Source organism: Alnus glutinosa, chromosome 14 (genome assembly GCF_958979055.1).
Source record: "Alnus glutinosa chromosome 14, dhAlnGlut1.1, whole genome shotgun sequence".
Classification (NCBI taxonomy): domain Eukaryota; kingdom Viridiplantae; phylum Streptophyta; class Magnoliopsida; order Fagales; family Betulaceae; genus Alnus; species Alnus glutinosa.
In genome coordinates this window covers 23,543,344-23,569,111 of record NC_084899.1, presented here as the reverse complement: position 1 = coordinate 23,569,111, position 25,768 = coordinate 23,543,344, and the positions used below count along the sequence as shown (strand labels likewise).

The 25,768-nt window shown below is 34.9% G+C and overlaps 2 protein-coding genes across 2 annotated transcripts; one reads left to right on the top strand and one right to left on the bottom strand.

Moving 5' to 3' along the window:
* Nucleotides 1-286: 286 nt before the first annotated feature.
* Nucleotides 287-4,235, top strand: LOC133857550 (MDIS1-interacting receptor like kinase 2-like). Its single transcript, XM_062292817.1, has 2 exons — nt 287-3,490; nt 3,757-4,235. The coding sequence occupies exons 1-2, from the start codon at nt 331-333 to the stop codon at nt 4,140-4,142; spliced, it is 3,546 nt and encodes a 1,181-aa protein (XP_062148801.1). The 5' UTR covers nt 287-330; the 3' UTR covers nt 4,143-4,235.
* A 6,845-nt stretch (nt 4,236-11,080) lies between these two features.
* Nucleotides 11,081-14,175, bottom strand: LOC133858108 (acid phosphatase 1). Its single transcript, XM_062293556.1, has 3 exons — nt 13,513-14,175; nt 11,515-11,724; nt 11,081-11,387 (listed from the first exon to the last, which is right to left on the bottom strand). Exons 1-3 carry the CDS (start codon nt 13,908-13,910, stop codon nt 11,210-11,212), a joined length of 786 nt encoding a protein of 261 aa, XP_062149540.1. The 5' UTR covers nt 13,911-14,175; the 3' UTR covers nt 11,081-11,209.
* Between the last annotated feature and the right edge of the window lie 11,593 nt (nt 14,176-25,768).

Genomic DNA, 25,768 nt, shown 5'->3' with positions numbered 1-25,768 from the left:
GGGTTCCATTATTTTTTTTTTGACTTTTCTATTCATATTTGTACACGACTCTTGTATTTGGAGTCGGAGAACAGAAAGGAGTTTTTTTGTCCTGTGAAGAGAAAGTACCGCACGGCAGGAGAGAAAAATAAGAAACGTAACTGCACCTCAGAATGCAAAGCAAAGACAAATTAACAGACTAATAACTGCACGTCAGCATGCAAGACTCTGTTTTCATTGCGTATTTATATAAAGCAACACTTTGTTTACTTTGAGTGCGTATATAATCTGATTTTGCCACCTTGTTAACATCTTGCTGTTTGATAGTTTGATAAAAGTCGAAAGGCAGCCATGGCAGCAAATCCCAATCCTCCTCATCTTCTTTCCCTTCACCTTCTCTTGCTCTCCACACTTTCATTACAGATTACAGCATCACCAGCAACACAAGCAGAAGCTCTTGTCAAATGGAAAAACAGCCTCTCCCCTCTTCCCCCTCTTCTCACTTCATGGTCCCTCGCCAACCTCAACAACCTTTGCAACTGGACAAGCATTGCCTGCGACGACTCAACCGGAACAGTCTCCGAGATAGACCTCTCAGGTGCCAAGCTCAACGGAACACTGGCCCACTTCAACTTCACTCCGTTCCTTAATCTCACCCGCTTCGACCTCAGCCACAACAATCTCAGTGGACCAATACCTTCGGAGATAGGCCGGCTAACGGAGCTTCAGTATGTAAGTCTTCTCGACAACCTTCTCGATGGGACAATCCCATATCAGATTAGCAATCTTCAAAAGGCATGGTACTTAGACCTTGGATCAAACAACTTAGTAAATCCTGATTGGTCTAAGTTTTCTGCCATGCCATTGTTGACCCATCTTGGAATCAATTCCAGTAAACTCGCTTCAGGGTTCCCAGGATTTATACTTGATTGTAAGAACTTGACGTCCTTGGATTTGTCCCTGAATCAGTTGACCGGACCAATACCAGAATCTGTATTTACCAATCTGGGCAATCTTGAATACCTTGATCTTTTTGAAAATTTATTCCAAGGACCATTGTCACCAAACATTTCCCACCTTTCCAAGCTCAAACATCTTCTTCTAGGAAAAAACAATTTCAGTGGTCTAATTCCTTCTTCAATAGGCCAGCTCAAGGAGCTCGGGATACTCGATCTTAGTACGAATAGCTTGAATTCTACAATTCCTTCTGAGCTTGGGTTTTGTACAAATCTCACCTTCTTGTCCCTGGCTCAAAATTCATTCACTGGGGAATTGCCTTTGTCCTTGACCAACCTGACTAAAATTACACATTTGAGTTTATCTAGCAAATCCCTCTCTGGTGTGATCTCACCGTATTTTTTCTCCAATTGGACCGAGTTAACCTCTTTGGAACTTGTGGAGAATCATTTCACTGGAGAAATTCCGCCGGAAATAGGCCTATTGACAAAGCTCCAATATCTTTCTGTGTTTAAAAATCAGTTCTCTGGCTCAATTCCATCCGAGATTGGGAACTTGAAAGATTTGCTGGCATTAGACCTTTCACAAAACCACCTCTCTGGTCCAATTCCTCTGACAGTTGGGAACCTCACAAACCTTACAGTCTTAAAACTTTACTCCAATAATCTCACTGGCACAATCCCATCGGAGATTGGAAATATGACATCGCTGCAGACTCTTGATCTCAACACTAACCAACTCTATGGGGAGTTGCCGGACACCATTTCTCGCCTCACTAATTTGGTGGTAATCTCTCTTTTCACCAATAACTTCTCGGGCACTATTCCGAGTGACTTTGGGAAGTATAGTAATCTGAGCAGCGTTGGCTTTTCCAACAACAATTTCTCTGGAGAATTGCCACCTGAATTATGCAGCAGCTTTGGTCTTCAGCATTTCACAGTGACTAGCAACAACTTCACAGGGCCATTGCCAGAGTGCTTGAGAAATTGCGATCAACTACAAAGGGTGCGGTTTGATGGGAACCGATTCAATGGAAACATTACAAATGCTTTTGGATTTCATCAAAATCTTAGTGTCATTTATCTTAGTCACAATCAATTTGTTGGTGAAATCTCACCGGCATGGGGAGAATGTGAATCTCTCACCAATTTGCAGATGGATAGAAACAGAATTTCTGGAAAAATCCCAGTAGAGCTTGGAAAGTTGACTCAACTGCAGGATTTGAATCTGGACTCCAACGAATTGTCCGGGGAAATTCCAACTGTACTTGGAAATCTAAGCCTGCTGTACAAGCTCAATCTGGGCAGGAACCATTTGACAGGAGAGATTCCTCAGAGTCTAGGCAATTTGAGTGAACTTAGCAATCTTGATTTGTCTAGAAACAGTTTGACTGGGAACATACCAAAAGAACTTGGGAATTGTGGTAAATTATTGTCCTTGGACTTGAGCAACAACAACCTGTCAGGGGTAATACCATCCGAGCTTGGTAACTTAGTCGCGTTGCAGTCATTGTTGGACCTCAGCAGCAATCGACTCTCAGGAAATATTCCTCAAAACCTTGCAAAGCTTTCATCATTGGAGAGTCTTAATGTGTCACATAACCAACTTTCAGGGGAAATCCCATCATCGTTTACCGGCATGGTTAGTCTACGCAATACCTCCATTGATTTTTCATACAACAATTTAACAGGTTCGATCCCAACTAGTCCAGTTTTCAAAGATGCACCTGCGAAAGCTTATGTTGAAAACTCAGGTTTGTGTGGAGATGCAGAAGGACTATCTCCTTGTTACACAGATTCCAGAAAGAAAAAACATTCTAATACAACTCTAATAGTTGTCCTCGTTCCTATCTGTGGCCTATTGCTGCTTGCAATCATTGTTGCTGGACTCATAATATGTTATCGGAGGACAAAACCCCTCGATGAAGAAAGCAGAACAATTGGAGAGTATGATGAGAAGGCTGAGTCACTAATATGGGAAAGAGAAGGTAAATTCACATTCGGGGATCTCGTGAAGGCCACAGAAAACTTCCATGAGAAGTACTGCATTGGAAAAGGAGGATTTGGAAGCGTTTACAAAGCGGCATTGACAACAGGTCAGATTGTTGCAGTTAAAAGACTTAACATGTCAGACTCCAGTGACATCCCAGTAGCCAGTCGCAAGAGTTTTGAGAATGAGATTCGTGTGTTGACAGAAGTCAGGCACCGCAATATCATTAGGCTTTATGGGTTCTGTTCCATTAAGGGGTGCATGTACTTGGTTTATGAATATGTGGAGAGAGGCAGTTTGAGAAATGTATTGTATGGGGTGGGAGGGAAAGCAGAACTAGACTGGGGTAGAAGGGTGAAAATTGTGCAAGGTGTGGCTCATGCAATTGCTTACTTGCACCATGATTGCTCTCTTCAAATTGTGCATCGAGACATAACTATGAACAACATATTGCTGGAGTCAGAGTTTGAACCCCGACTCTCGGATTTTGGCACTGCAAGATTGATGAGTTCAGATACAACTAACTGGACAACAATTGCTGGGTCTTATGGCTACATGGCTCCGGGTAAGCTAACAATCTAGTTTCTGCATTTTTGTACTGCTCATTTCAAGTATTTGTCTTAGGATAGACTACTTTTGTATAATAACTATAACTATAAATGGAGTAGGATCGGGTTCTCTAAAATTCGTTATAATTCAGATGGAAAATTGCAAGGGATCCTCATTCGGTGGATGGCTTCTCATATTAGGAAGTGTGTAGCCAATTTTATGTGTTTTCATGCTCATATTCTATCATTAAATGGATGTCGATCTTGTTTTATGGATGTGCAGAGCTTGCATTCACGATGCGAGTAACAGATAAATGCGACGTCTATAGCTTTGGAGTGGTGGCATTAGAAATTATGATGGGAAGGCACCCAAGGGAGCTCCTATCTTCTCTGTCATCATCCAAATCAACAACAATAATGCCAGTTTCCGACACTGTAGAATTTTTTCTAAAGGATGTGCTAGACCAAGGACTCCCACAACCCACAGGCCAAATGGCGCAGGAGGTGGCATTTGTGGTGGCTGTAGCCTTACAATGCGTGGATGACAAGCTAGAGTCACGACCCACCATGCGTTTTGTGGCACAAGAATTGTCAGCTCGAACCCAAGCTTGTAATTCGTACCCAATGGACACGATGACCATTAGCAACCTCAAAAGCCTTCAGAAATAGAATAAATTGGCATTCGTGTAGCATCTAGTAAATGAAAATGTTGGACCATGAGGCCCCATGTATACTAATATAATCTTTTGTATTTCTGAATAATCTCTATGGCTAACGTCTGGTTGAGCATTAGTGAGTCAGTGACAGCAATCTTGAGCCCTAATAGTGGTACTCTTTTGCCATATAACTTCTCTCTTATAACTAGTATATTTCTTCCATAGTGTTTCATGTGCATAATCTAATTTTGACTATAAATGATTTCACTTGCCATAATCAGCCAAATTTTGAGATTCTCTGAGTTTTAGCAAATACCCTATTGGAATATACAGTAGTTAAAAAAGAAAGAAAGAAGTCCTATATTAAAAAGATATCATAAATATGAGAGGCTATATATTTTGACAATAGATTCAAATCCGTCATTTCCATTTCACTTGAAATTGAGATAAATTATTTCATGATACACAATAGATTTTACAGATCTAATGGTATATATATTGCCACATATCTACAATTTGATGATGTTCACACCAAAAAGTGGTTTGTGACAATTTCCTTCCTTTGACTTTGGACCTTTCTCTCTCTGTCTCTCGTGGGCGTCTTCTTCTGAATACAAACTAGCAAACTGTTGATCACCAGGAAGGGGGGCTTCTAAGCCTCCCTTCCCCGGTGGAATTTTTTTGCTTCCTCCATGGTATGTACGATGGGGAAGGTAGTCTTTCTCCCAGTCGTTTAGGCTGTGGAGTTTTGTTCTCCGAGTCCTCTGGGCTCTAGAGTTTGTGTTACTTGTGTTTGTTTTCTTTTCTGTTCTTCTCGTTCTCTGGCAGGAGGTCTTTCCCGAAGCGTCCGGCGGGGTGTTCTTGTTTTCGTTTTGTCTCGCCAGTGGAGCGTATTTGTGCCTAAACTGTTTCAACTTTTGATGCTAGATCTACGTTTTTCCACTGGCTTTCTAGAGACACGCGCTGCCCAGATGGGTTCACCGGCGTCTTCTTGCTCCGCCGCTGTTTGTTTTCGGCTGTCGGGATCATCGGTAACCGGCGCGTGATTGTCACGCGCCAGTGAAGCTTTCTCTTCGACCGGCGCGTGGAGGTCTCGTTCCGGTGTTTTTTCGCCGTGCAAAGGCGGCGGTCGGGCACTGGGAGGCCGATCTGTTGGCTGGAGGTTTTTGGGGGTGGCGCGTGTTGTTCACGCGCCGGTCTCCGGCGAAGACAGTGCTTCCCCTCTGACGTTTTTGGATTGTATTTTTTGCTAGTTGTGTTGTGTATTCTCTTGTTTCTAGGTACAATTGCTTATGTGTGGCTCAAGTTTTACTAGAATTTTCTTTGTTACGGGGCTGATTGTAATTTTAGTGAAATTTGAAATTCTACATTTGTAATTATTTTTTAAGTCAAATCCTTCTGACTTAAGAGTGTGTAGGGGGTATGTCCCTCATTGCTCACGATGTAGCCTTTGGGCTCTTAAAAGTTAAATAGCACATGCTATTTGTTAAAAAAAAAAAAAAAAAAAAAAAGTGGTTTGTGAATTAATAATATTTACGTATATATAGACAACAACATGCATATGCATGGCCACTCATAATTAAAAGTAAATCCCATAAAATATGAACCATAAACCATCAATATATATCCACATGAACTTAATTATTGGTGCGGCTGCATATTCATCATCAAGTTATTATCGCATGCATTTTCCCGTCTATATAATAATATGTATGAATGTTTTGTTTTATTTATTGTAATTGTTGCCTTTTGCACAATAAGTGATATGAAAGCTAAGGTTCGGTATTCAGATTGAAGATTACAATAAATATAGCGAGCGCAATTGCACAAGTATAAAGTTGAGAAGTTAAATGGCATGAATAATTTCTCTTTAATGAACGATCTTTTGATTCAGCAAAGAGTCAACAAGGTGTTATTGAAAAAAACGAAAAAACTCCAAAAGATAGGTGATGATGAATGAAAAGAGATGAATGTCAAAGTTGCAAGTGCATGTAATTTGTCCAAGTTATTCATAATGTGATTGATGAAAAAAAGGCATAGACAATTTGTTAGAAATTAATTAGAGTGTGCATGTGATACCCCCAACTCATAATTATTAAATAAACTATGAAGTGGATTTTTTTTCTTAATCAATTTATGAATTTAGGACTAGTGGGCTAAATTCACCAAATTCACACAAGTCAATTCTTTTCCTGAAGTGAACTTAAGCACAATAGATAATTTTTTAATGACTTTGATTCGAATGTTGTTACCCATTTTCACTTGATCAATCCCACCATCAATCACTTCATAAGTCTTAAAAAGACTTCTACCCTTCGAGATATGAACAATAACTCCAGTGTCTAGCCACCATCCACTCTCGAATCTCACATGATGGGCTTTGGTTATCGTCGCAACAAGATCTTCATTCATGGCATTCACTTCTTTTTTCCTATATCGACATTGATACGAGCGATGCCCTTGCTTGCACACTCAAAACAATGTTCTTATTATTATTATTATTATTGTTTTGGTATTTGGGATTTGAGCCATTTTTCTTGAACTTTTTGTTGTTATTGGCCTGCAATTTATTCTTCTTGATATTCTTGTCAATGTCTATGACATTAACTTTTGTTTTCACATCAGAATAGGCATTTCTATGTCTATTCCTAAAATATTTTTCAATGCGTAAATGACATTGAAGAGATTCTAAATAATATTTTCTATCATCATGTTTTAGCCTTTTATTGTAGTCAAACCAAGATGAAGGCATTTTGGTATTTGGGTTACAACTGGCTTATCGTTAGGGGATTTGACAAAATAGTTCTCAAGATACAATAACAAAAACACCTTATGTAGAGAATAAGACAAAAAATGAGTTTGTAGGAGAAAAACATAGGAGCTATGAGATTGTGTCTTTGCCTATGACCAAATAGTCATATTAATTGTGATTTTGAACACATCTAGATGTCCAAGATCGTTTGATCCAATGGCCACAAATTGTAACCACGAAACCCACTTTAATAGACACCATAAATCGCATATTAAACCCTTCCAATCGGTAGAAAATGTTTAGGTTTTCATTGATTTTTCATTTAAAATGACAAGGTTCGGCCAGCCGAGCTTTTGCCGAGGCTTTTGGCTTTTTGTATGGGGGCCATGATACATCAGCTCGGTCGACCGAGACTACTATATAGTCAACTGTTAATTTTTCAAGATCAATTAGAGCTCCTCAATTGCTTCTTGCTCTGATGTGCACGTGCAAAGTGTAAAGTGCTCTCCATAGTCCCCAAAGCCCATTGGCCTTGCATGTGTCACGTGACGGTGACACGAGCGTCTAGCTCTCTTCTTGTTCACTTCAATTTATTGTTAAGTGAAGAGGATTCCTTATAAACAAATTGACATCTTTGTATCTAGCTAATGTGTGACAAACTTTTCTTCCTATACTTCTAAAATTTTGGATTGACTTGAAAGAGGGAAATCTTCCAATTAAATGCACATCAAACTTTTTTAGATATAAAATAAACTGGTTAAATATTATTTAGCCCCTTTAACTAACAATCATTTTCAATAAAGCACCACGAACTGACAAGTGTCATGATTTGGCCATTCAAACTATCAATTTGTTATTATTTAGCCACATCCGTCAATTTTGACCATTATGTTGGATGAAAAATCAAACATAACGGTCTGAGCAGTCTCCTAGTAGCTTTCTCTGTCCCTATCAGCCGTCCAGACGCAGACTCTAGCTGCAGCTTCTTCCTCTTGCTTCTTCTACGTCTTCTTTCTCTGTCTATAGCACCACAAATTGACAAGTGTTATGATTTGACCATTCAAACTATCAATTTGTTATTATTTAGCTACATCCGTCAATTTTGACTGTTATGTTGGATGGAAAATCAAAAATAACGGTCTGAGCAGTCTCCTAGTAGCATCCTCTGTCCCTATCAGTTGTCCAGAAGCAGACCCTTGCTGCAGCTTCTTCCTCTTGCTTCTTCTGCGTCTTCTTTCTCTGTCTATGCTGCAGGTTTAGTCATTAAGTTCTCTTCCTCCTCTATTCTTTCCGGTAGTGAGACGATACCAAATTTCCCTTTGCTTTGAATTGTGCAACTTAATCCCTTTTCCTTTTCCCTTCATCTGTCCAGCATCAACTTGTTTAGGCGTGCACTGATGATGAATTTTTTTTTTATTTTTTTATTTATTTTTTATTTTTTTGGCTTGCTTCATTTTTCTTACAAAATGGAGTGTCAAGGTTCATAATGCACCTAGACTTTTTGGTTAGTATTTGAAAAGCAATTATTAGCTTCATTCATGGAAATAAACTCATTGCACGTGGAAATTGGAAATTTGCTTTCAAAAGCAGCAAAAGTTCTTTCCACATAGGAGTTATATTGGTTGGTGCATGCCAGAGTGGAAGAACATATTGGCCATATTTGATCAAGAATTGTAGCAAACATATTGGCCATATTCCTTCATCTATGTTAATTGTGTTTATTCTATTTTGATTTTTCTATGTGGTGGGATAGTCCCCTCAGTATGATTTGTGGTCACTTGTTAATTGATTGTCACTAGCAGCCATGTCGGCTTGTGTATGCTTTCCAAATTCCAGGAACCATCCTGGGAAGCTGACAAGCTATCCAGATACCAAGAATTCCACTTAGTCAAAGTCAACTTTTCCATAATTTCCACCTAGTCAAAAGCAGCTTTTGAGCAGCCATAGAAAAAATCAGTAATATGAGACTATTTAGCTCAAATGCTTAATAAAGAAAGCCAGTGTCAAGGGGGAAAAAAAAATGGTTCATAAACAAATAATGTAATGTGTTTGACTTCAGCATGTGATTTAATGTTAGGGTATTGATGTTGTGATAGCCAGCAGGTTTTTTGGTATTTAGGATATCGTAACAAATATCTATTTATTTAACACCTTAGCATGTGACTACTGTTTGGTCATTGAAAATTGAAATTGTGATAGTTATAGCAAGCAGACTTGACGAGACACTTTGTGAGCACATACGCTTCCACCTCCTGATAGTTTCTTCTAATGTATAGGTGCATGCATTATGAACCTTGACACTCCATTTTGTAACTCAAATTCAAAACGATATTTAAGACCAAACCAGTTGTCGGTGACAAAAGACAAACTTGGTATTTAAGACGAATGCCTTGTTTGGCAAAGTACTGTGCAAAACAAGATAGTGGGTTGTTAATTTTGAAATTAGTAAAAAGTGATAGATGTGATATAAAGTAAAAAGAATTTGTATAGAAAAATAAAAAAATTTGTCACGCGTAAGAAGTTTTACTCACAAAGACATAGTGGTTATGACACTTGCTATCATAATGTTAAAATCATTAATTATTCTAAAAATTTAAGTTGATATGAAAGAATGAATTTAATCAGTTAATTAATGAGAAATGCTAGAGCTTTTTTTTAGCGTCTTTCTGGATGACGTAGATTAATTTTTTTGCTTAAAAAATTGCATTTCATAGGTCACATTTTGAGATAATTTTATTTATTTATTTATTTTTAAATCCATATCATCCAGAAGGACACAAGAAAGACAATAGAATGAGCTTTAGCATTTCTCTTAATTAATAGTCTTTCTTTTTTTTTTTCTTTTTTTTTTTTTTGTTTTTTTTTTTTTTTTTTTTTTTAATATGGCCATATGTTTGCTACAAGTCTTGATCAAATATGGCCAATATACTCTATCTCCAGTTTAATTGGCACCAACCATTCACAATTAAGATATAGGCCTCACTTATTGAGAGCCCGAAATTTAATCAAACGGGGAATTGCCTTTGTCCTTCATGACCAACCTCACTAAAATTACAGACTTGGGTTAATTATCTGCTAATTTGCTCTCTGGTGTGCTATTTTCTCTCCAATTGGACCGAATTAACCTCTTTGCAACTTCAGGAGATTGCTTTGATCAGCACTGGCAAGGCTGGCAAGAGTTCTCTTCTTAAGCAACAATTTCACTTACTACTCAACATGTTCATTATTTTTACAATTATATCCATAAACTTTAAAAAATGTCAATTTAATCTATCTATCTATCTTTTACTTTTTTTAATTTTTAATTTTTTAATTTTATCTCTCCCTTAGATCTTCCGGTTAAATCCTAACAAATGGGTGTCAAAATTTCTAAAATATCTCATTTTTTTTTTTAAAGAAAAAAAGAAGAATAAAATTACAAAGATTTATGAATTGGTCAGGATTTTAATGGAATTTTCAAAAATACCTATTGGAACAAGTGGCTCATATTCTCTTAGATATAGAGAGTAATACTAAAATACCAGTATAGTGGTGAAATTGGTGGAGCATCGCAAAGCCCCCGTGGTACCGACTTGTACTGCCGATACGATACATGGTATTTTGGAGTTTTTCAAAATACATACGTTCGTACTATTATGATTTTCTTATAAACATGTTATGTTGTAACCCTAAATCATATACTGAAATATAGTCGCATTGCTATGGACGTAGGCACATTGCCGACCCATGTAAATCTGTATCTTGATTTTTTTGTCTTGCTCTCTCTTTTTTATTCCATATTATTCATTATTATTGTGAACAGTAACAACAATACCTATGCCTGAATTTTTTTTAAAAAAAATTATTAAACAAAAAAAAAAAGATATTTTGAAATTTTTGATAAAATGTAACGAAAAATCCTAACATATAGATGATTTTTTTTTTTAAAAAAAAAAAATTAAAATATGAATATACTAAATTAACACTTTTTAATGTTTAAGAGTGTGATTGTAAAAATGATAAAAAAATGTAGTAAGTGAAGTTTTCTCAAATATTTAAATGGTGTTTCTTTCTTCACTAGCTCTCTACTATCTTAGTGTCAATATCGTTTTATATTAATGATGCTATTTGAAATTTGCAAACATTTTAGACCTTGAAAATCAATTTGTCCTTGAGAAAATGTCCTCCATGATTTTAAAGTTTAATTTGCAGCCACCACATTGCATTAAAGTAGCAAATATTTCATATTCATAGCCTTGAACAAGTATATATGAAGATATAATAAGATTGGTTGGAGGCAATCCAGAAGAAGAACACAAGCTTTACTTCAATGAACATGCTGTAGACTTCTATGGTAGATAGTAAATGGAATTGGGTAGTTTGAATGTCCTTTCTGCGCCGGGAGGGCCCTCAAAACTGCTCCACTGATCTCCAATAATGCACCAAATGCGATACCCTTCATTAACCAACTCTTGCCTCACCTTGGATTTGTACCATTGCACTTCCATAAATTCATCTTCAAGACCCCTGTAATTATATATATATAGTTGATACATAGAAGAGAGACTCTTTCATGATATATGTAGTCAAGCTTTTATCAACAAAATCTATTTCTTTCTTCTTTTGGTTCAATGAGGATGAACATGTTACATACCTTAGCATTAGACTCTTCCATCCATGGTACCCAACTTTGATGAGGTTGTCAACAGTGGAAGATCGAAGTGTTTCCTTTCTTGAAGAAACCAAGATGATCTTAAACCCTCTATCTTTGATCTCATGGAAGAGCTTGAATGTATGCTCAAGAGCTGGTGCCTTGCTCTCTTTCATCCATGCTTCCAAAGAGGTTGCATTCAGCTTCTCCCCCCTAATTAGATTTTTATGAGACCAATGAGGATCCAATGAGGTCAATTGATGCAGAACAGACAAAATTAGTGCCAAGAACTCAAATGTTTTGGACCCGTTTGACAATGTTTCATTTTTCAGACTAAGTTTTCTCTAAATTAAGTTGGAAGAAATTTCTTTAATTGATTCTATTAAATTAATATGTGTTTAAAACATGTGATTTTCACATGAGGACTATTTTTTCTTTTAATTCTATTAAAAATGCATATGAAAACCATATGTTTTAATGTTCTGTTTGTTTGAACGTAAAATATTTTCTGAAAAATATTTTATATATTTTTTAGTATTTGGTGCAGCTGAAAATGATAGTCAACAGAAATCATTTTCACTTTAACCGTAAAAATTTCTTTAAATTTTTGGAAAACGATTTACAGTTTTAAATCATTTTTTAGATTTAAAATCTTCATTCTTGCAGATACGTTTGTAGGAATCCGTCATCGTTAGACATTAGAGTTTGTTAATAGTCCGAATCTACCGCCGAAGGTTTCCGATCACTGGATCCTTGTGCGGTGACCGCCGCTGGAATCCAATCGGTACCGGAATCTGGCACTGGTCCACAAAAAATCAAGATTTCTCACCAAAACTCGCAGCTCATCCACAGAAAATCAAGCATCCCATTTCTCTCCAAATCGGCCAAGCAAAGAAAACCCCCCAAACCAAGACAACAACACTAAAACTCAAAGAAAGCCCAACCAAAAATCACTTCATTTTGGCCAATACCCATTCGGTGCTTCAACTGTAAAAACATGGATTTGCATTCACACAGACAGAACACTACCAGAATCACAACCATAAGCAACCCTGCGTGGTGGGCGGCTGCATTCTTGCTGCCAACCAGTGCACGTAAAAAGAAAGAGGAGTAAACGAAAAAATAGGAATAAAAAGGGGGGGGGGGGGGGGGAGTTTTATTGTTGGTGATTCACGTTCACTCACCAAAACGAATTTCAGCAAAATGGTGAAGCTGTTAGAATTTTATTTTATTTTTTCAGTAGTTTGCCTTGACAAAAAGTTATTTTTGGTGAGACCAATGATCCGTTTAGGTTTGCAATTTTAATTTAAGCTGTAAAAAATTCTTCTAACCAACTCAGTTATTTTAAGTATTTATTAGAATTAAAAATGTTAAAATTATGTACAGTGTCAACTTAATAAATTGAGTTGAATGAATTCTCTTTGCTACGGACAAATGTCAAATCTAATTTGAAGAAAATTAACCTTGTTAAAAAAAAAAAAAAAAACTTACTCGATGTTTGCATTAATTCTCTTTGCTAAAGATTACAGTTTTAATTATGTCGGGCCGGACAACTCCTAATAGTATCCATTTTTCCTCCCAAAAAAAAAAAAAAAAAAAACTAATAGACTGTTTGTTAAATAATTCTTCTTTTCACCTTTTTTTTTTTTTTTTCAAAATAAAAACATTAACAAATGACTTAAGACACAAAATACATTTTTTACTTTTATGTCATATTAAAATATATATATATATATATATATATATATATATATATATTTAGAAAAAAAAAAAGCATTAACAAATGGAGCCATGTGTATTTTTTCTTTTTCTTTTTTTGAATAACATAGGTGTCTAAGGTAATCTATCCGATCTGATATTGCCTAGATTTGAAACTTGTAGATCTTATGTTGTTATTATCAATGTACTTGCTTGGAGTTGGAAGCTCCTAATTCAAAACACAACAATCTGAAAATTTCAAATAACTATAAAAAAATGCTATATAACTTAATTTGCACTTACCCAAATCCATGTTTGTTGTAGTAAGGCACCGTGGACAGAAGGGTGTCATCAACATCAAAGATCCATGCATCTTTACCATCACCTTTCAGAGTACAGCAGCTGCTCAGGTAAAGCTTGGCCTCTTCAATGGCCCTCTCGGAGTCAGCTTTGTATTGGGAAGATGTCATGTATTTCTTGATGTGCTCAACGCATTCTTGGGGCACAACATCGAATCCCCTGATGTTGTTTACCTCAACATTGATCCTCCAACTCTCACAGTAATTCTTCAAGCTTGAAGAAGATCCCACCCCATTATTTCTCCTTTTATGGTTCAAAATGTTCCAATCTGCAGCAGCCACTGAGGCAATGAAGAGGCTTGAGAAGATTAGTAGAAATCTTAGGAGTTTTCCCATTTGCATTCTCTCTCTCACTAAAGAGGTAGAGGGAGGGAGGAATTGGTGGAATTACTGAGAGAGGAGGTGAGGGCAGATAAAGGGTGGATCACATGGGGTGTGGGGGCTTGTTTTTGAAAATCTCATGAGGTAATTGATTAAAGTGGATTAACTATATATGGCTTAACGAATACATAATGAATAAACAGACAAAAAGGCAAACTCATGCTTCACAACTCATTAATGTTGTTCCCTATGTAGTTGTGTCTCTTTTTGTTGTCAAATACTATATACAACATGTTTATCAAATTTTTATCTTACTTAATTTGTTAATCTGCAAATTTGGCTGATTAAGGATTGATTAGAAGTGTCACATTAATAAAATTGGACAAAAATATAATAAAAAGTGTGGTAGCATTACTCCTTTATGTTTAGTTTTACATAGCATGATAAAGACAAACTCAACTGAATTAGTACACTTTTGGCCCCTAGTTGTTCATTTTCTTTGTTTTTGTAAGGGAACAAGAAATTCTTCCTACTCAATCTATTAAATCATGTATTTTAAAAAGACGCAAGCTCTATTAAAAATGTCTGAAAAAATCATATTTTTTAAAGATCCATATCAATTTAATAGATTAAATTTGAAAAATATTCTCTAACCCAATTTAAAGAAAACTTTGTCATTTGCATGCAGTCTGTTTGATCAATGAATCTTAGCTGTTGGATTAAAAGGTTATTGTGGGCTTGGTGAGGAGGGCCCGGAACAACAGGATTTAAGGATAGGTCGTAGATTTTGGTCCATAATGGAAAGTTAAAAGGGTTGGCCCAAGACAGAGTTTGGGGCCCAAGAATTTGGGTCCATAGAATATAGGTTGAAGGAGTGGATCAACAGGTGCCATTGATCAAAAGGCGTTGTGTGTACCATTTGTGTGCAAATAACATATCTTTAAAAACTTTGACATAATAAAATGCTAACTTAGTAGGGATAAGATTATGCTATTTCTCTCTCTCTCTCTGCCATGATTCTAGCTGTTATCAACCGGATTTAGACCGCAAATGTAAAAGTATCTAGACATCAAATGCAAAAGAATTTTTATGAGACTCATTTGTTTGATCAGGTTGGCAAATTGTCCAAAACCTATTTGGAGAGAGAAACCCTATAAAAACTCTCACATTTATTGCCCGGAGTGTTAGCAATCCGGACATCAAAATTGTTGGTATCTTTCCGTCATCAAGTCATCAACCATAGTAGAAAAGGAAACTAAAACTGATAAAGAATTCAACCAACCCTGGTGTATACGCCATAAATGGCCTCTGAAACAATTAAAAAAAAAAAAAAAACTCTAGAACAAATCATTGCTTATTTAAAAGGAAAAAAGAAAAATCATGGGCAACCATGATGTCAGAGAGATGATCATTTAAAGACACCATCGTCAAAGTTGAGAGAATAGCTGTGAAGATCATAGCTGTACTGTGCCCTGCTCCTTTGCCAACCCAAATTTTGCTTCCACTGCGATTTGAACTTTCCCACCAACTGCCTCAAGACATATGATCCATGCCAACAATCCAGTAAAGTTCTTCTTTTGACACTCCCAAGGGTGACAGAAGACCCAGCACTAGAAATTCTCTTCCCCAACTTCAAGAACAGGATCCTCCTCAAGCTAGAGATGCTTGATATTTTCATTGTTAGCTCCTTTCCCACAAACAGCTGTGTATTGTTTCAAGGAGAGCTTGTATGGCTGGAAGCAATGAACTGCAGGAGATTATATAGCCAAAAGAAAACATGAAGACTGCACTTTCCAGTGTCAATTTCTGTTGGCATGTATACATCTTTACATGTCACTCTCCCATTTGGCAGAGATAAGAATCATCACCATCAACACCTCATCCACCTTTGCTTTACGACCATCCCTAGTCAGAATGGCCCCAGCTTGGAGAGGGTGTCTAAGAATTGCATATGGTGATGTAACATCAGTAGTGGTGATCGAGCACTTTTTGGAGTGGATAGCCTTCAAAAAAGTTGATACTGTTTGTCTTTATCATCTTCCTTCTATTTTACTCAAATATCCTGTGAACTTTCCCAGAAGCATCACTAAAGAAAAAGTAGGATAATTAGGTCTTGTCTGAGGCAAATCTTTACACCGTCCACACCTAAATGCCCAAGAGCTGCCTGCTTAAACACATTTTGTAAATCATACGGAAGAGAGAGGGAGAGATCGAATGATACTTTGATATGATTAAAAAATTCTAAATAGGAAATACAAATCATCTTGCCTAAGGATGGTATAGAAAGAAGAGAAGTTAGGCCCAATAATGACTTTTAACACACAAACAGACGGATACCATCTTCCACCAAATGATAACTTCCTCTGACAAAATCCTATGTTAAAGGCACCTATTCTACCTAACAAACACAGAAGACAAATCACTTCTGTACATGGACAGAATCTGAGGTGAGTAATTCGTTAGAATTAGTAAATAGGTTTCCGGGTTTACATAGAATTTTGGTTCAGAATTCAAACCACTTGTGTAAAAAATTATCAAAATCATTTCAACAAGGGATAGAGTGAAAACACAACTAAAAAATTTAATAAGGTATCCATACTTAAAATATTTAAACAACTTCGAGTTAGACATACCAGAAGTTCACTGGCATTTTAGACACCCTTTTCCTTCTGCACTAGCACACCCAGGCACACCTAAACCATCACACTAGATTGCAAGCAGAAGCACTATTTTGCATCTTTAAAATTTCTTTTCTTCAAAATTCTGCTTCTTCCAAAGGAAACTCAGAACCAAATGGAAATTTTGAGCCGGAAAGAATTTGATGGCAAAAATATTAACAAGTACTCAGGAAAACAAGTCTAGCAATCTTCCATGTGTGAGCAAGCCGAATTCATCTTCTTACAGTAAACTAGTTAGCTGTCGAGCACTAGTGGCACCATGCAATAGATGAGAGCCCCGAACATGAATGATGTAGAGGTACCAAATTATCTTACCAAGTTCACTTGAGAATACTCCACATTTCATTTCTTGTATAATTTTAGCAATAAATTTCTCTTCCTGATAACTAAATCTTGAACATTGATTAGTTCATTGAACATAAAATTATTGGGCCAAAATCAATCAGCAAACATAATGTACAGACAAGCAGTGGATGCAGTTCTTCCTATGGTATTAACAATATATAATACTTCAATTCAATAATAATAATAAAAAAACAATATATAATACTTTAGGGAATCTCTATATACATTGCCTATTGACCTAAACTTCAAAAGGACAACCAAGTCCAATTCAGGTTGCAGACAATTTCCACTATTTCATTGTGCAATGCTCTTGTATGATAAAAATGTTATGTACAAAACTACTGAGGTTATCACACTAACAAGTGACCACCAATCATTCTGAGCGGATTTTCCCACCGCATTGCTACTCTTTCACACTGACTATTGTAATTTGTTTAAGTGTGAAGGGTAACAATACTCTCAACGAATAATGTAATGTGATTGACTTGACTCTAGAGGTAAAATGCTTGGGAAGTCATGATCAGTACTTTCCGAGAATCAAAGAGAATAGGCTGAAGAAAAAGTCTTTGGGTATATCGATGAGATTAACAAATTGGAAGTGTTTTAAATGACATCATAATATAACATATTAGGACATCGTTTCAGATTTTATTTTGTTATATTTAATGGTGTAAATTTATAAATATGTGGCAACATATTCACTATTAGATCTATAAAATCTATCATGTACCATGAAATTGTTCCTCTCCATTTTACGGGTTTAAATCTAATGTCTTATTAACTAGTCATATTTATGATTTCTTTTCAATATATAGGAATAGTTTATTATTATTATTATTATTATTATTATTATTATTTTTAAAAGTATATTCCAATAGGGTACTTGCTGAAACTTAAAACAATATCAAAATTTGGCATTATGGCAGGTGAAATTATTTATACTAAAAAATAGATTCTGTACATAAAAACACTATGGCCTCGTTTGGTTTACGAAATGAGTATTCAAAAGGAAAAATTAATAGTTATTCCCAAGAATAAAAGAGAGTAGAATTGAATGATTATTCACAATCTTTACTTTGGTAACAACACATACACTTTAATTGGAATCCAATCAAAATTACTAAAATAAAACCTCACATTATATATATATTTTTTAGAAAAATAAAAACTTAAATTATAAAAAAATAAAAACAATAAACAATAAAAAAAAAATGGTGGGTGGCTGCAACCGCCCCCAAATTACTCTGGGGGTGGCCGAGCACCTATTGGGGTGGTCGGCCAGCCACTATGTAGGAGGTTGGGTTTCGCTTTTTTCTTTTTTATTTTTTGAAAAAAAAAAAAAAAGAAAATAATAATAAAAAGAGTTTTTTTTTTCCCTAAAATTTGTTGTCTGTTCCCATTGGAATAACTATTCTTCTCATTTTTTAGAGGAATTGGTATTCCTCTTCGTAAGAGAATAGTTATTCCAATGGGAATAACTATTCCAAAGAATAGACCCATGCCAAACAAAAGAATAACTATTCCATAGGAATAGTCATTCTATTTCAAGGGTTTATTCTACGAACCAAACGAGGCCTATGTAATAAATATACAAGTCATAAGAGGGAAGTTATATGGCAAAAGGGTAGCATTATTAGGGTAAAAGATGTATGTCACTCGTGCTCAACTGATGCCAACCCTAGAGACTAGGCTTTGCTTGATAATTTTTTTTTTCTTCTCCCTTTTGTTTTATTTTTCCAAAACAAAAATATTAACAAACAACTCAAAATGAAAAATATTTACAAAACACTAAGTCTTTAAATAAAAAAATATATATTCCGCTGCTAGATTTTATCATCTTTGATGTAGTAATGTCACGTAATTAATCAGATTTAATTACTTATGCTTTTTGTAAAAAGCGGGGTGTTACAATATGATATCAAAGCAGTTTGCTCTTAAGACCCTTAGAATTGACCTTAGAAATCTAGAAATAACATAAGAGCCATTGGAAATATAAACCACTTTTCAAACTTTGAAAATACTTTGTGTGGACTTTAATCGAATCTATAGTATTGTTTGATGAATGCTTGTTTATGCTTCCATCCATTGATGAGCTATGAATGTGTGCATCACAATGTTTTGTTGCATGTTAGAAAACATATTGGTAAGATTTCATGCTAAACAATAATTATTCTATGAAATCAGAGATATGAAATGATTTTGATTTTTAAAAGAAAAATGTTTCAAGTATGAACTTTCAACATTGGTACAATGTTTACAAATAAGGCTTAGATGTAATAAAAAAATCTTAAAAATAAAAGTTTTGTGAAAATAATAAATACATGTAGGTTTGTATTTTTGTCTAAAAGCAATGGAGACCCTCCATTGAATAAGAGGAAATTAAACTCTTATTCCTGGATGAGAATTCAAGCTTATTCATGTGCTACTAACATGCTTTAAAAGATTTCGAAAAACAATGAGATTTCTTTATGAAAAACAAAGGTTTAATACAATGGATTTTTTTTTCGAAAATATGTGTTAATGATATGCATGTAAAAAATATGTATGGTGGTAGTATACCCTTGGTAGAATAACACATAGTATCACTTTCGATTATGTCCATAAATAAATGTCTTTGGTTTTTCGTATATGACCTCCAAGTTTCATATCCATAGTTTTATAGATGTTAAGTATTTATTCGTCTTATCTTTAAAGTTATGAGATAAATGATTGGATAACTATTTGATTAGTATAGGGTTGAATAGATATCCTTTTATTAAAATTAACAAATTTGGATGTTTTAAGTACATAAAGATTCCACGATGATAATGGTCTCAACATGGAATGGAGGAGATCCTTGGTTGTAGTAGTAAGAAAGCAGTGTGCCGATAATGAATAAGAAGCTTGAGGTATGGTACTAAGAATGATCTCATGATTAGGATTATTGATGCCTAGTATTATTTTTAGATATAATCGTGAAATGATATTTGGAGATAAAGAATTTGGTGCTTAATACCTTGGCAGATTTATGAATATTAAGTTGATAAATTCGTTAAGCACTTTATTGATATTTTGTGTACTTACATGTAATACTTTTCCTATGTCCATGGTAAAGAATAACTTTAGGATTAATAAAGATAAATATTGAGGTTTTGAGGCATACCCGATTAGCCCTAGAATGTAAGGAAAGATATATTATGACTGATGAGTGCCTATCTAGTATCTTTTGGGGATATATGTATAAATTGTAGACTACTTATTCATGTATATTGAAGATATATAAGAAATGAGTTGATTAAATAATTTGATGAAATTTGGAAAGATTATCTTCCTAGGCATCTGATAAACTTTGGAGAAGTTAGAATTTATTTATTGATAAACTATTGAGGTTTTCTGGACCTAAGTTAAATAAGAAATTGAATATGTGTTTTATTTAGAACAATTCTCCTAGAAATCCCTATTTTGTGGATAGATATTTTAACTATTAGATTCAAAAATCAATTAACTGCATAATTGAAATAGAATGACCTAATCTAATGTTTCTTGAGGATGATAGTAATTATGCAAGGATAAGGAAAAGATCATGGTACTATATAAAATTTTAAAGGAAATAATAAGGTCTTAAAACATAGGAAAATATTATTTCCTTCCATCTCTCTTATAAGATTGATTAAATGTGATTCGGGAAATATAGTGAGTGCATAGAAAAGGACTGCAATGCTTTGAGGTATGTACTGATAATCGTTTAAGTGTTTTGATTTATACTGCTATGACTCAGTAAGAATAATGATGTATGATATACACGCACGGAAAATAACTTGATCAGTAGACTTTGAGGTTGTATAGATCGACAATGGATTACTGATTAAATGATTAGAGATAGGAATGCTATGACAAGTTAAGGAATTGATCTTTAGAGGAAATATTTATATTTGAGAACTTTATATTGAGGCATAGATTAAAATCTTAGTGATTAGGATTGATTTGCTTTGAGTCTTAAGTCATATGAAAAAGTAAGATGATAGGTTTCATTTTACTCGATTGATTGCCTTGTCACTAATGTTTGATTGAATGTTGATTGGTTGACTTTGGCCACGACCAAACAACAATGGCAAAGTGAAGCACCTAAGGGAGGCAATGGTTAGCAAGTCAGATTTACATACTCAATACGAATCCATATGTTCACACCAAAGAAAACCAAACGCACTCCAGGTACACTTATTGGTTAAATATACGTAAATCTTCTCGTTACTAAAAAGTTAAGTAGAGTTAGTACTCACCAAAACTTTCATGGAATTGTGGAGTTGGTTTAGTTTATTCCCTGTTTCGATTAAAATGAATTTTGGCTAAGGGGATAAATTGTTAGGAAATTGAATTCATAATTAGCCTTGATGATAAATGGAAGTTGCTTTGGCTATTGAGTTATAATGATTATGGCAATTTCATATCTTAGCAGAATGGATTGAGGATTCCGTGATATCATTCTTGATGATCTGTTATAATAAATTAACAAGTTTTAATTTAGATTTGCTAAATGATTTATATTGGCTGAGTTTGAAGTTTTTAAATGATTGAATACTGATTTTATGATATCAGCCAAAAATTGAAAATTTGATGATATGTTTATACTTGTGAGGTGATCTTTAATTATTGGATTATGAGATATATGGTTCAAAGTTATTGGAAGGATTTTGATGACTTTATAGAAAAGAATTTGAAAGATTAATGTTGGAAAATAATATGTGAAGCCACTTTGAAGTTCACATGATTAGAAACATGATTATGAAATAATTATGATAAGTTCCTATTAATTGAGATCATAGCAAAGGATATGAATGAGGAACGAGGCTTGGAATTTTTACTCTATATATATGTATTGACAATATGGAGAATAGGTCAAGATACATCGCCCATATCAATGCCTAGTTGATTTTTAGGAAAGTGAGAAATGCTACGTAGTAGATAAAAGGAAGTTGTTCCTAAATTAGGTATCAGGAACAAGGTAACTGATTTTGATAATTGATGTTGAAACCTTATTGACTTTGGAATGGCTGATTTATTGAATCAGATATTAAGTACATGTTTGATTACTAGCTGAACTATATTTGAGGTTAAAACTTGCAATGGAATGCAAGAATCTTGTCTAAATTATAGACTATGATCTGTGAAATAATTTGAAGATAGGATTGAAAAACATTATTTTTTTAACACAATTTTTTTGAGGATAAAAGGAAACAATGATTATTTATAGGACTTGATTTTAAGTCTTACATTCTAACTTGATTGTTAGTATTTTTATTGGCTACATTCTGGATAAAACAAAAACACTTTATGTAATGGTTGCATTTTAACAGGTTGTTGGTTTTCAATTAAGTATCTTCATGTTTTCAGACAATGATCAAATCAAAGACTATAAGTGATCAGAAGCTTCTACAAGATGTCCATGAAGAGTCCTTGCAAAAATCCAAGACAAATCAGCCAGTTCCTGTGCAACCGTCTGGACGAGCCTTTGAATGCGTCCGGACGCCCCGCAGTGTTTTACAGATAAACATTGAAGACGTCCGGATGTCAAACCAACACCGTCTGAACGCTAGGTCAGTCATTGTTCAACACATAATTGAATTTCAAAAGTCGACACTGTTTGGGAAGTCTTTGCAAGCCGTCCGGACGACGTGGCAACACGTCCGGACGATGTCCAGTATTTCAGAATATTTCAGAGTTCCGTTTGAACGAGGAAAGGATTTTAGGGAAGACCGTCAGGACGCTCGGTCAAGCCATCCAGACGTAAACCTCACAAAGATAGAATTGTGCTGTTTCTGAAAGGATACCACAGAAAACCATCCGGACGCTCGACAGCCAGAGTCCAAATCTCAGCAGATTTTGAGGTCTCTTCAAGCCTATAAATAGGGGGCTCTATGTGACGACCCGTTTTTTTTTTTTTTTTTTTATACAAAACGTAAAACGAGTCCACACAGTGGCACGACGATATGTCGCAAAGCCAACATATGGTACATGTCTCATAACATGCACCTGATAATCAGAATAACATCTATTTAACTATGCAGCGGAAAACATAAACCTGAATAACGGAAATTACCACTTATACATCTATCACAAATTAATTACAATAAAGAGTCATTTAATATCTATCAGTTTGAGTCTTATTAACACAATGATTACATAACAATAATGGCTTAACAAAGAATAAGTGACACAAGCGTCACAAGCCATACCAGACCTATAAAATAGTGGACAACCCGTGATCCGACAATTACAACCGTCGCGGCAAGTTTCAGTCATAATATCCCAAGCACACTGCTACTAACCCATCAACTATATCGAAGTACCTGCGGCCAAAGAAACATCATTTACACGGTTGTGGTGGTATCCACATCCGCATAGGTGAAAGAATGAGTTCACCGTCTTAGCATAAAACATACTAAGATCTCAGTGGTATAAGACTAACTGAGTTTTCACGAAGAACCAACCTCTATTTTATTTTTAGTCGTGCGAGCACTATATTAGCCACAATTTACCAATAGCTAATCCAGCAAACACCGACTATCCAAAAATATTTAAAACATATTATATAGCTGTGAACATATGTAGAAATTCCAGTCTACCGCTTGGAAGATTCTATATATAGACCCCTCTATAATAATACTTTTCATCGGTCGCTTAGACATATGTGCACACGATCACTCCATCACAGATATCACATATACACATAAGTCTTAAGCAAGGAACATGGCATCTTACTCTTCCATACTAGGATAACATCCGTCAACAAAACACTCGCAACACCATCTCTAATCGTATTTCAGCTTCGTGCCTTGAACGTCAATAGATCATGAGAGCACTAGAGCTAAACTCAATCATGCTAACACGTCTTTCTTGAAGAACAATAACAGTCAACCTTCCTACTCATAGACATGCCATTACTCGCACTTGGGCAATCATATCCATGTACTTTCAAGTACAATGTATGATCTTAACACATGCGACCATCCGATAGAAATATGCATAAGCTCTTTTTCAGTAAAACTTTTATGCATACTAATACGTCTAGTAAAAGCTACTCATAACATAAAAAAATCACTCATAAAACAATGCTATATATGCTATGCATGAACTTGGGCTAATAATACTGCTGATACTGATATGCTGCTGATACTGTTATGTTGCTGATACTGTTATGCTGCTGATACTGATATGCTGTTGATATACTGATACTGCTGGTATGTATGCTCTATACTACATGCTCAATGTTCCGTGCTTGACCAGTATATATTTCATTACTGTATCACGCTGAAATCATGTAGTTGCTAAATCACGTCCTCTTAAAACTAAACAAATCCAACATTTTATCAACACTTTGAAATCATTCAAAACATATTTTCTTCATAAAATCTAAACATTTTCAACATGACATGTTCTCAAATTCAAAACATAGTTTCATAAAACATAAACAGTTTAAACATGACATGTTCTCAAACAATTTTGCATAATTTAAATCCCAACCGCAGAACTTAACACTTTAAATCTATTCAATACTTTTCACTCTTCCACTATCTCTTAAACATCATTGATATAGTTTAAACATAATCGAAACTAATCAAATCATCTCAAAGCATATAATTCATCTTATGGTTGGTTCGGTTTCATAAACATTATATATATTTTTATCAATCTATTACATATAAAAATATGTATTTTTCTCAGTGAGTGGAATACCTACCTTGGCTGCATTGGACTCTTGACTCGAACATTCCCTTGGACTCCAATCACTTGGACTCTACATTGGAGAACCAATTAAAGTCTCCAATCCGAACATGATCCTGCAAACATTGGTAACATTAGACTTTGCTATTGAACTCTATACTCTATGACACATAGACTACTCGCGTGCTCACACGTCACATCACTCGCTTCTAAAGCTAGCTAGGTATCCTAAACTATTATTAGGCTAATCATTGGTTATAGGTTCTTATTATATCTTGCTTATTAATCACAAAGGTGTGTTTACTATTTTTGTTGGTTTACACATTATTATTGTATCACCCTATTATTGTTAACCATTTTCTATAGTTTGTAATTCATTCATTAAGTTAACAATATATATATATATATTAGTCATATACATGTACATGTATACATATATACATATACACATACAACACTTTAAGCGAATCTATTAAGTCTTTCTAACCTAGAACTTTAGTGACTTATACTTAAAGATTATCTTAATGTCTTCAATTATATTAGCCTAAATCCATAATCCATTTATATAATTACTTTACCTACTCATGGGTTTATTATTTCTTTATATTAATATATTTTATTTGCTCACTCACTCTATGTTGCCTTTACTCCTTAATTTATATTAGTCATTATCTTGTTCATTTAACCACTTACAACATAATAACTAACTCAACTCCTTTTAGGCCATAATTCAAAACTCTGTCACATAACCAAAACTAACTTCTCCGAGACTCCTCCACCACACTAAGTCCATAAAGACAACACCACACACCTCTCATTTCAACTCACATATAAGGTCACCATACGCACGAGTTCTAAAACCAACCACAATCAATAGCCAAGACATCAACAATTATCAAAAGCCTAAAACCAAACTTCCAAGAATACCAATTTAGTATCTCCACACCAAACCCTCAAAGTTCATCTCCAATTAAGCTAACATCAACCCTAGAACATAAACAAACTTAATCCCTAACCAATAGTCATAAACTAACATAATTATCCCATTTACAAATACAAACCAGATTTAGGGTTTTCATCAAAATCATCTCTATCACTATTACACATACCAAATATAAATACCTAAAACATCACATGGTCAGGATAGGAAATCCC

Coding starts and splice junctions, on each gene's coding strand:
- LOC133857550 (XM_062292817.1), top strand. CDS start 331: ATGGCAGCAAATCCCAATCCTCCTCATCTTCTTTCCCTTCACCTTCTC. Junction 3,491..3,756: donor TTATGGCTACATGGCTCCGG/GTAAGCTAACAA, acceptor ATGGATGTGCAG/AGCTTGCATTCACGATGCGA.
- LOC133858108 (XM_062293556.1), bottom strand. CDS start 13,910: ATGCAAATGGGAAAACTCCTAAGATTTCTACTAATCTTCTCAAGCCTC. Junction 11,725..13,512: donor TACAACAAACATGGATTTGG/GTAAGTGCAAAT, acceptor AAATCTAATTAG/GGGGGAGAAGCTGAATGCAA. Junction 11,388..11,514: donor TGGAAGAGTCTAATGCTAAG/GTATGTAACATG, acceptor ATATAATTACAG/GGGTCTTGAAGATGAATTTA.